At 46.5% G+C, this 13,540-nt stretch overlaps 1 protein-coding gene across 2 annotated transcripts; it reads left to right on the top strand.

The window, feature by feature from the left end:
- Positions 1-2,135: 2,135 nt before the first annotated feature.
- Positions 2,136-11,001, top strand: LOC143831503 (uncharacterized). Of its 2 annotated transcripts, none has more exons than XM_077324537.1 (4): positions 2,136-2,380; positions 4,974-5,363; positions 6,547-6,662; positions 9,024-11,001. In XM_077324537.1, the coding sequence occupies exons 1-4, from the start codon at positions 2,179-2,181 to the stop codon at positions 9,192-9,194; spliced, it is 879 nt and encodes a 292-aa protein (XP_077180652.1). In that variant the 5' UTR covers positions 2,136-2,178; the 3' UTR covers positions 9,195-11,001. The 2 variants fall into 2 exon arrangements, with proteins under 2 accessions (XP_077180652.1, XP_077180653.1); XM_077324538.1 differs by having other exon boundaries at positions 2,139-2,380; positions 6,544-6,662.
- Positions 11,002-13,540: the final 2,539 nt, after the last annotated feature.

A 13,540-nucleotide genomic window follows, 5' to 3' on the forward strand; every position in this document is an offset into this window, starting at 1 on the left:
GTAAAACCAACGTGGGGCACAGAAATTAGGAAGAGAGGATATAGTCCATGGGGAAGACTCAGCCCCTCACCGTTTGTCTTATTCACCTTACTCCACCCACCCAGGCCTCTCAGTTTATAGCTGGGTGCTGATCTACAGATGATATAGATTGCTTATTATGGCTCCTTTGGAAGATGAGCTGAATGGTGTTAAGTTCTACCAAGGTCTCTCTAACCCCCACTGTCCCAGGCTCCATCCTTAAATCTCTAGCTATTTTGAGACCCAGGGGCTTTCCGCATTCGTCCAAAATAGCACAATGGTTACTAATTGAAATCACTACAGTTTTGCCGTTATGCACAACGTCGTTGACAGTCTGCCACACTCCTGAAACCGATCCGCAAAAAGCGCTTCGTTGTAGCGCTTTCAGGGAAATCCCAAAAAGTGGATTCACCCTCCGGAAAGCGCTACACTCCTGCAACCAATCTGCAACACTAGCGGGAAAGTTCTGTGCGTTACCATTGTTGCGGTTTCTGCAAAGTCCCTCCCCCTGGCTCTCTCCTCTGATCTTCCGGCGAAGCGATCGCCATTTTTTTTTCTCCGAGCGAGCGGAGATCAACGCACCGGCAAGCCTTCGTTTACCCAGTGAGGCTTCCCCGGCTGCAGTCCCTCTGTTTAAAGTCATCAAGCACAAGCCCGTTTGCTGGTTTATTTTCACTTTATTTTCACACTGTTTTCGGCCGAAAATCGCGCCCGTGAGGGGGGGGGGATTTTTTTTTTCACTCGGGGGGAGCATGGCAACGATGAAACGGCAGCTCAAACACCACCTGCTAGCTAGATGGGTCTCTCCAGTTGCAACGAATCAACATATATTCGTTGCAATGGGTGTTTTTTTTTTTTAAACCTTCCTTAAAGGGAAAGGGGCTGTTTGGGAGCATGCTAACGGCCGCCCATTGGCTGCTTGACGGTCAGGGGTGGGACACAGCTCAGCAATAGTGCTTCCTTTCTAGCGATTTTTGCCGAGACCGGAACCCTGTGGGAAACGATAGAAATGCAACTGGATTCCACTACAAAGGCAGGTATGCGTTACGCCGAATTCCACTATTTAAAATGGCGATTTTTCGTTCAGCAAACAATTTGCTACATGGATCCCGGTACGGAATGGCCCCCAGAGTTGGAAACCCAAACCCACCCTCATGTTCTAAGGCTTCCTTAATCTCTCTCTCCCCCCCCCCCCCCATTTTTCCTAGGTCTGTGAGGTCTCAGGCTTGGCAGATGCTCAGGTTTTGAAGGGTTCATTCACATGAACTCTTTGAAGGGGCCTTTTCCCCATCAGAATTCCTCCTGATGGAAATTAGGATCTGCAAGAATGAGGCTTTTGGTCTAAGAAACCATTTCTGTTTAGAAGAAGATTTGGTTCTTATATGCCGCTTTTCCCTACCCGAAGGAGGCTCAAAGTGGTTTACAGTCGCCTTCCCTTTCCTCTCCCCACAACAGACACCCTGTGAGGTGGGTGAGGCTGAGAGAGCCCTGAGATTACTGAAGAAGAAGAAGAGTTGGTTCTTATATGCCGCTTTTCCCGACCCGAAGGAGGCTCAAAGCGGCTTCCAGTCGCCTTCCCTTTCCTCTCCCCACAACAGACACCCTGTGGGGTGGGTGAGGCTGAGAGAGCCCTGATATCACTGCTCGGTCAGAACAGCTTTTATCAGTGCTGTGGTGATCCCAAGGTCACCCAGCTGGCTGCATGTGGAGGAGGAGCAAGGAATCAAACCCAGCTAGCCAGATTAGATGTCCACAATCCTAGCCACTACGCCTTAGCTGGCATCTTTGAAGTGCCCCGGCTGGGCAATAGAAAAGATGTGTAGACCTTGACCATTTGGCCCACTGTTGCTTTGGTGTGACCCAGGCAGGAAGTGACTATGCAGTTTGATGCTATCACAGACCCATCCGGGGAAGGTTTGACACTTTACGGTGGAGCTCGACATCGAGTGTTGTGGTATGTTTGTGTTGGGGAATTACATGGGACCTAGCCTGCCCTCCCACCATGTAACAGTTTAATTGGAGCAGTAGCATAACAAAATCTGTTTTGGGAACACATGACAGGAAAATGAGGGAAAGGGAAGTACGGCCGGAGCCCCTAAAAAGAGAAGTGCGGGGACTCTGGACTCCTAGGAGAACTCGTCTGCTGACCTTCCTAAATTCATGTGGCGTGGAGGAAAGTTCTTATTGCACTTTCAAGTTCTGCTGGAGCCTCCATGGCCCTGCTGGAAGGCCCGGCTCCAGTCCTTTCCCCAAGTCTGTGAGCTTGAAGTTGGGCCTGCTGACGAGAATCAAAAGGTGTATGAACACAGTGAGAAGAAAGAGGCCGCCATGGTAGGCCTGTGCTTATTCTGGATGCTAGTGGGTGAGTAAAAGACTGCCTGGAGGAATTGGGTGACGAGAACTGTAGTGTTTCAGGCTGCAGGGGACAGGCCTGTCTGATAGAAGGCTTGACAATGAGAATGTTGACAAAAGAAAGGTTATCTTTAGGTTGGAGAGTATTTCAATATGCAGCGCCCCTATTTGCAACCCAAAGTGTAGCAATTCTGCCAGTTATTTTGTAAACAACACTAAGAGGGAGAGAAAAGGCAGAGATTACACAGCTTTACGCCTGTTATTATTAATAACAACAACAGATAATAGATATTTGACTGGTAGAAGGTGTTCTGCAATTCGAGATCTAGCCAAGTTCTTGGTAACGGCAGGCGTATCTTTGTGAGATTCTTGCTGCTCTGAGCAACGCTGTCTTCTGGAACTGAGCTGCTGTTATTTGTTCAATGCCCAGAATGCCCAGGTGTTTCTTGAGATTTGTAGGCTCTGCTCCAAGGGCTCCAATGACAACTGGCACAATGGTAAACTTCGTTTCCTAGGGGTAAAAAGGTAAAGGTATCCCCTGTGCAAGCACCGAGTCATGTCTGACCCTTGGGGTGACGCCCTCTAGCGTTTTCATGGCAGACTCAATACGGGGTGGTTTGCCAGTGCCTTCCCCAGTCATGACCGTTTACCCCCCAGCAGCAAGCTGGGTACTCATTTTACCAACCTCAGAAGGATGGAAGGCTGAGTCAACCTTGAGCCGGCTGCTGGGATCGAACTCCCAACCTCATAGGCAAAGCTTTCAGGCGGCTGCCTTACCACTCTGCGCCACAAGAGGCTCTTCCTAGGGGTAGTCTAACTATATTTGTAGGTCTTTGTATTTGGTGGTCTTCTCCTGTTCCTTCTTTTCTATTCTGCTATCTCTTGGGGTTGCAGTGTCAATGATCCAAACCACATTTTTCATTTTTCATATAATCGTGCTATCAGAGGTGGTATGCTTCAGCCATTTATCTGGTTGCAATTGAAAACCCCAAAGATTCTCTGTTTCGTCATTCTCCATGATCTTTCCTGGTTTGTGCTCCTGGGAATTTCTGGCTGTTGGTAAGCCATACTTGCAAAGATTCCAGTGCCACATAACTGCAACTCTTATCATGACATCCTTTATAGTCAGTTTGAGTAATTTTACTGCAGGAACTGGTCATGTGGTTGACTGTTGCATGCTGTTACCAGTGGTCCTGTGAATCTTGGCTTTCATCATTTTCATTTCAAGCGCTTGCTTGTGTGTGGCTAGAATGAATCCTTTTGTTTGTTTCTTAAAATACCCATTTTGGATCTACTTACAGAATTAATCCTTTTGTTCCTTTTTTTCAAGTTCCCATTTTGGAGCCATTTCCCGGTGGTTTCGTTATCAGCTTCATGTTCTACGTCTTTCAAAGACTGCCCATTGAAAGGCTTTAGTTTCTTGCGGTCATTATGAGTTTTGATTTCCATCTTTTTGTAATTTTGTTTCGTTTCTGTAACCTTAAATAAATCTGCCTTGCACACGGTCACTAGAAGCTTGCTTTTCTTGGTGTAGTCATTCTCGGTTTGTTTTGGGGTTTTTCCTTCAACGGCCTGCTTAGCTTCCAAGAGGTCTCTTCCAGCGAACATTCTTGTTAAGTAGAAATGATCAACCGCTTCCAGTATGCAGTGAGTGATATATCATCATTATCTTGTGAGTTTGTGAATGATCTGTTGCTTCTAATTCTGCTGGTCCATCCAGTCCATAATGCCAGCTGTGTCTCTTAGAACTGGGACTGCCCATATGTCAATTGTCCTTATTGTGTTTCCTCCCTTTAATTGTGTTTGGAACTCTTTGGTAATGCTCCTTTTTCTTAACAAGGGTATATTTGAAGTGGTCAGCTTCTAGAATTCCAAGGTATTTGTGGTTTTCTTCAATGCCCAGTGTTTTGATGTTGTTTGACATCTATCTATCTATCTATCTGTCTGTCTGTCTGTCTGTCTGTCTGTCTGTCTGTCTGTCCAATCCTCATATACTGCTCTCCCCAAAGGCTCAGAGCAGTCTACATGAAGCAGGAACAATACAATTAACTCAGTTTGTAGTGATGTGATAACAATAACAACAATATAATGATAATAAACATTGTAGGATGGTAGAATACTAGAAACATTGATTAACTCATTCTGAAGCCCAGTGGTTTAGATCAGGGGTAGTCAACCTGTGGTCTTCCAGATGTCCATGGATTACTATTCCCATGAGCCCCTGCCAGCATTTGCTGGCAGGGGCTCATGGGAATTGTAGTTCATGAACATCTGGAGGACCACAGGTTGACTACCCCTGGTTTAGATGGATCTGTAATGATTGTTGGAGGGAGGCTTGGGGGGCCAGTGGGAAGTTTCTCTCTTGGGGTAGTGGTTAAGAACGGCAGCTTCTAATCTGGAGTGCCCAGTTTGATTGCTCTTCCACATGCAGACAGCTGGGTGACCTTGGGCCAGTCACAGTCCTATTAGAGCCACTTTGAGGTAGTGAAAAGCGGGGTATAAAATCCAACTCTTCTTCTTCTTCCTTTCTGCACTGCTGCTATCCCTGTAACGTTTAGTTTCTACCCCGTTTGCTAGCTTTCCCCCTCTTTGCTTCTTTCCAGGCCCCACGATAGCCCACCTGGTGACCATATCGAAGTCTTCAGTGCACACCTCAGCTGGGAATAGAGCTTTCCTCCCTGCCTCGTTGAATTTTTCCCAGTCGGTGCCAAATTACTTCCAGCTGCGGTGGCGTTTTGTCACTGGCAGCAGGCTGGTGCTGAAGCTCAAGGCGCACAATTGCACCTCAGAGACGGGAAAGAAGCATTGGAGGGACTCCTGTGGGATCAGCATTGAAACGACTGAGAAGTACAGGCAACGAGCTCAGCTGTCTGCAGAGGATGCCTCGCTGGTCCTCCACGATGCAAGAATGGAGGATTCTGGGATCTACAGCCTCACAATGCTGGCGTTGGACATGAGCTCATCATCTCTCATCAACCTATCAGTGACCAAAGGTAAGTAGGTCCAGGGAGGTCTGCACTAGGGTCGCTCTGTTCAAATGGAGAGCCTCATGCTTCAGCGTAATGTTGTTTGTTTAAGCAAGAACAAAAGGCAAATGGCACTAACAACAGGACACAGGAAGAATAACAGTGCCTCTCTAGGCAGCTGGATCCAAGTCCTAGTGAAAGCTTTTGAGAGTCAGAGCTCACTTCATCAGAAACCATTGAAACCCATTGAAGTCTGTGCTTAGAAAGCTGGCATAGTTTTTGGGAGAACAAGGTTTGAGTCCAGCTGTACCTTTAAGAGTTGAATTCTGGGCATAAGCTTTCGTGTGCATGTGCTCTTCATCAGATACCTTCTTCAGAAACCAACAAGAATTCTGGGTATAAGCTTTCATGTGCATGTGCTCTTCATCAGTTACCTTCTTCAGAAACTAACAAAGCTGAATAAGCTTTCGTGTGCATGCGCTCTTCATCAGATACCTTCTTCAGAAACCAACAAACTTGAATTCTGGGTATAAGCTTTCGTGTGCATGTGCTCTTCATCAGTTACCTTCTTCAGAAACTAACAAAGCTGAATTCTGGGCATAAGCTTTCATGTGCATGTGCTCTTCATCAGTTACCTTCTTCAGAAACCAACAAACTTGAATTCCAGGTATAAGCTTTCGTGTGCATGTGCTCTTCATCAGTTACCTTCTTCAGAAACTAACAAAGCTGAATTCTGGGTATAAGCTTTCGTGTGCATGCGCTCTTCATCAGATACCTTCTTCAGAAACCAACAAACTTGAATTCTGGGTATAAGTTTTCGTGTGCACATGCTCTTCATCAGTTACCTTCTTCAGAAACTAACAAACCTGAATTCCGGGTATAAGCTATCGTGTGCATGTGCTCTTCATCAGTTACCTTCTCCAGAAAGGAACAAAGCTGAATTCTGGGCATAAGCTTTCGTGTGCATGTGCTTTTCATCAGTTACCTTCTTCAGAAACTAACAAAGCTGAATTCTGGGCATAGGCTTTCGTGTGCCAGATTATGGCTAGAGTCTTGGGTTCCCGCCCTCTACTCCTGGGAGCCCTGTCTAACAACCTGAAATCCTGAAGAGCAAGAATGTATTTACGTTTTCTTCAGAGGCTATTGCAGATGTTTGTGAATGAACTGCCATTTGTACGATGGTAATGGTGCCCGTGTCTTTCTGCAGCAGATCCGAATGTCTCCTTTGTGAAAGCAGCAGATGATGCAGACTATACGGTGTTCAATTCTATCCAGCTTTCTGTGGCTGGAATGATCCTCTGTCTCCTTGGACTGATCATTGCAGAGGTAAAGGCCTGGTCCCTGTGCAGTGGCTCTAATCAGCACTTTGTGCTGCTTCGTGGTTCCATTTCCTTTTAGGGTAGGAAGCCAGGCAGCCTTGACAAGTACAGTTTCCTTTAGGAAAGACAGCCCTGGACGTAATATGGAGTCTCTGCAGTAACTAATAGAGAGATAAATTCATTTGTACAGAGCCTTTACAAATATATATTTGTAAAGGTAAAAGTATCCCCTGTGCAAGCACCGGGTCATGTCTGACCCTTGGGGTGACGCCCTCTAGCGTTTTCATGGCAGACTCAATGCGGGGTGGTTTGCCAGTGCCTTCCCCAGTCATTACCGTTTACCCCCCAGCAAGCTGGGTACTCATTTTACCGACCTCAGAAGGATGGAAGGCTGAGTCAACCTTGAGCCGGCTGCTGGGACTGAACCCCCAGCCTCATGGGCAGAGCTTCAGACTGCATGTCTGCTGCCTTACCACTCTGCGCCACAATATATTTGTCTATAGCTTTTACAAAATATAAGATACAAGTTTATAGATAATAAAATAGAATATAAGGAACTGTATGAAAATATAAAATTTAAGACCAAAGAACTATAAAACAGCATACTAAAATACAGAGATGCAAGAATATTAAGAGCCTGCCCTAATAGTAACAACACTGGCCCTTATTTTCCTTGCAGCCAAGGCAAATAGTGAGGTTTTATATCTTACATTGTCAACACAGTCAGATAAAAGATAGATAATCTTTTCACCTACAGAGGGAAGGTTCGAGCCCCATCAGATCTCATCTGGGTTGAGCGTAAAGTCAGATATGTAGGGGGTAAATCCTCCAGAGCTTGTGCACCACAAATACAAAAACACCGTTCTTTTTGTGTGCAGCTATAACAGCCAGTCTGCCCTAACTGTTGATTACGTAATCGACATAATTGATTACGTAATAGGTGTTGATTACGTAATAGGTGTTGATTACGTAATAGGTGTTATGCGGGCCCTGCACCAGTTGTGTCATTCCGCAATAATATTGGTTTGGACTCGTGAGACAGCCCAGCTGTGGGCACAGCAACTTCACAACTTACCCACTGTTTCTTTCCAAACCAGCTCCCAGTCAAGCTGGATGCTGGAACTCTGAGACTTGATTAAGTCAGGTTTTTCTGACGTTCTTCCTGTTCTTAAAGTGAACGTTGCCCACCATCTTTGCTTGCCCATTTATACATATGTACAAGCACACTTATGAGGGTAATTCAAAAAGTATTGCTGCAAAATCATGGCAACCTTTATTAAACAAAAATGTCAAAATGGGAAGCTATTGTTTCTTGGCGTAGCATCTATCTAGGTCTACATAATTATGAAGTCAGTGTTTGCCTCTCTCTAAACCAGGGGTAGTCAAACTGCGGCCCTCCAGATGTCCATGGACTACAATTCCCAGGAGCCCTCTGCCAGCAAACGCTGGCAGGGGGCTCCTGGGAATTGTAGTCCATGGACATCTGGAGGGCCGCAGTTTGACTACCCCTGCTCTAAACCTTCCCCAAATAATTCTTCACTCTTCTATTTACAACACATCAAAATGGAAGTTTTGGCATCATTGAGAGATTCAAATCGTGTTTGTTTTTTTTGTAAATGTTCTTTTCTGAAGATCAGGACTGTGGAGTGGATGGGGTAAAGTTTCCCAATGAAATTCTTGTAGTACAGCACCCTTGAAGAATGAGCAGGTGCATTGTCATGATAAGGAAAAAAAAATCCTCAGCACAACTTTTTTGGCCTTTTCCTCATCATTGCGGTTTTCACTTTTCTTAAATGTTTCTCATAATAAGCCCCCATGATTGTCCGGTGCTCTTCAAGAAAATCGTTTTGTTTGGGACAAACGTTTTGTTCAGAATAAAAAGTAGCGATACTTTTTCACTTGCCCTCATATACACAGCAGGAGACACCAAGAGAATGACTGTCACCCAAGGGCGTTCAACCTTGTTGTAGCACCTCTTGGAATTTTGGAATGGATATTGGGCATCACATGATAATGGTGGCCATGGGGAAAGGAAACGAAGGACAAAATGGGTGCTAGGGGGCTGGGTCCAATCAAGTTAAGAGGTTCCAAACCAAGCGCTGTCATAGGGCGGAGCCAGAATTTTCTGAGTCTGTGCTTCCTGCTGAAATAAAGGAGACACCTCCTGAGTTCGCCTGAAGTTCTCCTGGAGTTCTCTAACTCCCTCCTCCAATTAAATGGAGGAAAACTATAATGGGCTGTTTGATTTGGGAGTGAGACATTCTGGAGAGAATTCAAGTGGCCACCAGGGAACAAATCTGCTGGTTGTGTTAAGAGTCACTGCTTTTAGTTTATCTTAATCAGGGCTTTTTTCCCCCCTCCCACACAGCATATATCCTTCACTCATTGTAAGCACAGAAAGATCATGGCGGGAGATGGAAGAGGGCCCAAGCAGAACACAGCTGGGATGGACTCCACTGTTGCTGCTGTACCAGGCTCCACTTACCGGCTCATGAAGAAACCAAGCTCAGATGAGCTGTATTGTAGCATTAACTGCTGACCACTTTTCTTTGCCGCTCATTGGAATGTTGATATGACTCTGTGTGCGTGTAAGAGGCCACCAAGTTGCAGCCGATTTATGGTGACTTCATAGGGCTTTGAAGGCAAGAGATGAACAGAGGTGGTGGGCCATTGAGCTTGTCAGCTTTGTCATTTTTGTTGTTTGTGTGTTCTTACTGCTTTGGGTCATGTCCCCCATCTTCCCGTTCTGCACAGGTTTTGCTCCCTCTAGTGGTCGCTTTAGTATTGTATCGTTGTAGGTCCAGCATATCTCCCTGCAGATTTAAACTACTATTTTTATGCTAGACCATCCTTTTTCAACCTTTTGACTGTGGAGGGTTTCCATCCTCCAGGTGATGGAACAATGCCAAAAATAACTGAGGCTGGACGTGTATTCAAAACGTTTAGTAAACTTTTTGGTAAATAACCAAGAGACTGTCTTTTATCAAAAAGAACATCAAAGTCTGCTTTTGAAAACATAAAATTTGAAGCACATACTAAAGAAATATAAGCAAATGCAACTGATCTCAGAAACAATTGGAAAATCTCAAAGTGACTTCCGGTAATGTCAATTTTTCAAGCTAAAGTCTTCTTCGGGATGTTTATATTTTATTGCATCTGGGCTTCCATAGAGAGTGCCACAATGTCATGTGTTCCGGCAAAGGCTATGGGAAACAATTGGTAGGACAGTCGCGGGGAGGGGCTGTGGCTTCTAACCACCCACTACTGCTCCAGAGAGGCAGCTAGTCAGGCAGGAGCAGGGAGCATGTGATAGATAATGAACTTTCTCCTTGCATTATGGTATACTAGAGGCAAAACCCGTTGTATCCAGGAATACAGCTGGTGCTAAGATGCAGGCCTGCATTGTGTCCTTGTTGGGTGCTGGCCCTCCCCTCCCTCGCTCCCTGCTTGATCATGAGATCCATCACTGTGGTTAAAGAGTAGCATACTCTAATCTCAGGAGTTTGGGTTTGAAGCCCCCACTCCATGTGCGGGCCTGGAGAATAACAACTGATCTTCAGGTACTAGTTCCTCTGGAGTCAGAAGGAAGAAGTAAAGAATAAGAGGAGAAAGGAAAGAAGAATGGAAGGAAGACAGGAAGGGAGGGAGGAAGATAGAAAAAAGGAAGGGAGAGGTACAGAGAAGAGAAGGAAGGAACAATAAGGGAAAGGCACACAGGCAGGCAGGAAGACACCCATAACCCTTCCTCAGAGGAGTGCCCAAGGGTTGCTCTGGCTCCTATGGGGCCAGCAGGAAGCCTGTGCTCCATCTCCCATACTCTCCTAGTCAGGAGAGCACAAGGGCCCCTAGGGCTTGGAACTGGACCACTTCTCACACCCCTAACCCCCAGGTGTTCTGGGGCTGGCTGGTGGCCCAAGCCTCTCCCTCCTAATCACCCCACTCTCTGGCCTGCCGTACCTTTGAAAGTGGACCAGCAGAATGGGCCGGCTGTTCTAGCAGGAGGAGGAGAAGCCAGGGTTGGGTTAGACTTGCCATTGGCCCTCCATGGGAGAGTGGCCATTCCCTATTGGGGGCATCCACCCCCAAGGGCCACTCAGGGAGGGCATGAGTTGTCCTCACGCAATTTCAGCTTTAAAGATTAATGCCCATAGTTAATATGTTAAAGTTGACATTCAGAGGTGATAAGATGTTTAATGTGGAATTAGTAGTCATGATGAAAATTAACATAGTGGCAAAATTGGTTAATTTTTTTAATATTTGAAGTAAGATTATGATGGGGAGAAATCTTTTACATTTTTCTCATCTTTTAAATGTATTTTACAATTTAAAGTAACTTCTGAATGTTACGGTTGGTTGTGTACAATCCTTTTCTTTCCTGTATTTTTCTTTGTTTAACTTTTTTCTTTCAAAATGAAAAAAACTGGGAGCCACAGAAGCATAGAGATGCCTGCAAAACAAGTGAGAAAACTGAGCCAGAGCAAAATATTTGTGTGAGAACCGCAGCAGTTCTGTGCTGCTTGCGCCATCATGGTGCACGAGAAGCACAGCACTCCTGATCTCTGACCACATCTTCCAGTGGTCCTACCCTCTGACCACAGTGCCCAAGACAGGAAGCTTGCTGTTGCCACTACCACCTGAACATCACACTCAAATCTGCTGACCCTGCTGCGGGATTTCCTTGGCTGTTGCTTCACGCTCTCTTGCATTAGGTCTGAATTCCCTCCACTTGCCCTCTTTCACTCTAGCCATGGCTTCAGGCCTGCTCTGCTGACTGCCACCCGATTAGCTTCAGTGTAGTGGTTAAGCAGAGGCTAGATAGGCATTTGGCAGAAATGCTGATTTTATGAACTTAGGCAGATTGTGGGTGGGTGGGCAGGAAGGGATGTGCCAGTGTTTGTCTCTTGTGGCCTTTCCTTGCATACACAGGGAATTGCTGATCACCACTGTGGGATGGTAGGTGAATTTCCTTCAGGCCAGGCTGCATTCTGGAGATTTTTGGTGGTGGGGATCACTTGGGCATGAAATTGGGGTCACTGTGAGTAGGCAGGTAGTTGTGAGTGTCTGTATTGGGTAGGGGGTTGGACTAGATCAGGGGTAGTCAAACTGCGGCCCTCCAGATGTCCATGGACTACAATTCCCAGGAGCCCCTGCCAGCATTTGCTGGCAGGGGCTCCTGGGAATTGTAGTCCATGGACATCTGGAGGGCCGCAGTTTGACTACCCCTGGACTAGATGATCTATGATTCTATGATTCTAAAAGTGGTGGCTTCAAAACTTGAGGGCAGGATTTGACTCCTCCTTCCTCCACAAGCAACCAGCTGGGTGATCTTGGACTAGTGACCTGTTAGTCCTGGTAGAGCTGTTCTCACAGAGCTCTCTTAGCCCCACCTACCTCACAGGGTGTCTATTGTGCGGAGAGAAAGGGAAGGCGATTGTAAGCTGCTTTGAGACTCCTTGTTGTAGTGAAAAGTGCCATATAAGAACCATTGCATTGTTAGAGATTAGGTTGAAGGCAGCAGACTCACTGCCTGAGGGAAACTATCGTAGGAGCAGATGCTTGCTTGCAATCCAGCTCCTGTCATTTCTTTCTTTTTTGTTAAAGGAGGCATGCTTTGTGGAGTTTGGATCTTGCTGGTTGATGGGACCAGCACTGGCAATTGATCCCATGGAGCGACCTCTTGAGAGGCCTGCTGGGGATCTCCACTCATCATGGTGTGAGGGTTTGCCTTCCTAGGTAACCTTCTCCCTGCTTCTAACACTGGTTCAACCTTAATAAACACCTACAGAGATCTGTCCACTTGGAGAAAGCAGCTGCTTCAGAGGGTGGACTCCACGGCATTACATCCAGTTGCAGTTCTTCACATGAACATGTGGAACTGCCTTATATTCAATCAGACCCATTGGTCCATCAAAGCCGGTATTGCCTACTCAGACTGGCAGAAGCTCTCCAGAGACTGTCCCTTTCCCATACCCCCCACCCCAAACTTCACCCCAACTCTCCAAGAATGTCCTAACCTAGATTCTGCAACCCTACCCTCTTATTTTTCTGATCTCAGCTGTGGATCAACAAGCTGGATAGCCTTTGCAATGCAGGGAGTCCCCTAGAATGACTTAGCTGTCTCTCTGACGTTGTGCAGGCAGGGCTCTGAGTCTCATCCAGGGGCCTCGCTAACAAGGCAGCTGTTGTTCTATCTTCGCAGGGTTACAAAGCCGACTGCGCTCTACTGATAGAAAGCGCTTCCCCTTTCCCACATGAACGCTTCCCCTTTTAAGCACACAAAGACAGCTTACGCATGTTCAGATGATACTTGGGCCCATTCCGCACAAGTTAAATGTAGGAGTGTGGCAAATTGTAAACGCTACTAATTTGCAGTTACGCATGACGTCGCACACAATCTGCCACACTCCTGACACAAACCCGCTTCGTTGTAGCGCTTCCAGGGAAATCGCCCAAAGTGGATTCACCCTCTGGAAAGCGCTACACTCTTGCAAACAATCTGCAACAGTTTCGAAAAAGTTCTGTGCGTTCCCATTGTTGCGGTTTCAGCAAAGTTCCTCCCCCTGGCTCTCTCCTCTGAATTTCCGGCAATCGCCATTTTTTTTCTCGGAGCGAGTGGAGAGCAACGAGCCGGTGAGCCTTCATTCACCCAGCGAGGCTTCTCCGGCTGCAGTCCCTCCAAAGAGTTGCTTTAAAGCTCCCCTAAGTCACCAAGCACAACACAGCCCCGTTTGCAAGTTCTCTTTATTTTCGGCCGAAAATTGCGCCCGTGCACGGGGGGGGGGGTCACTCGGGGGAGCATGGCAACGATGAATCATCAGCTCACATGCCAGCTGCCAGCTAGATGGGTCTCTAAGTTAGGAGGAAACAAGGAATCAAGGCATATTC

Source organism: Paroedura picta, chromosome 3 (assembly GCF_049243985.1).
Source record: "Paroedura picta isolate Pp20150507F chromosome 3, Ppicta_v3.0, whole genome shotgun sequence".
In the NCBI taxonomy this organism is placed as follows: Eukaryota; Metazoa; Chordata; class Lepidosauria; order Squamata; family Gekkonidae; genus Paroedura; species Paroedura picta.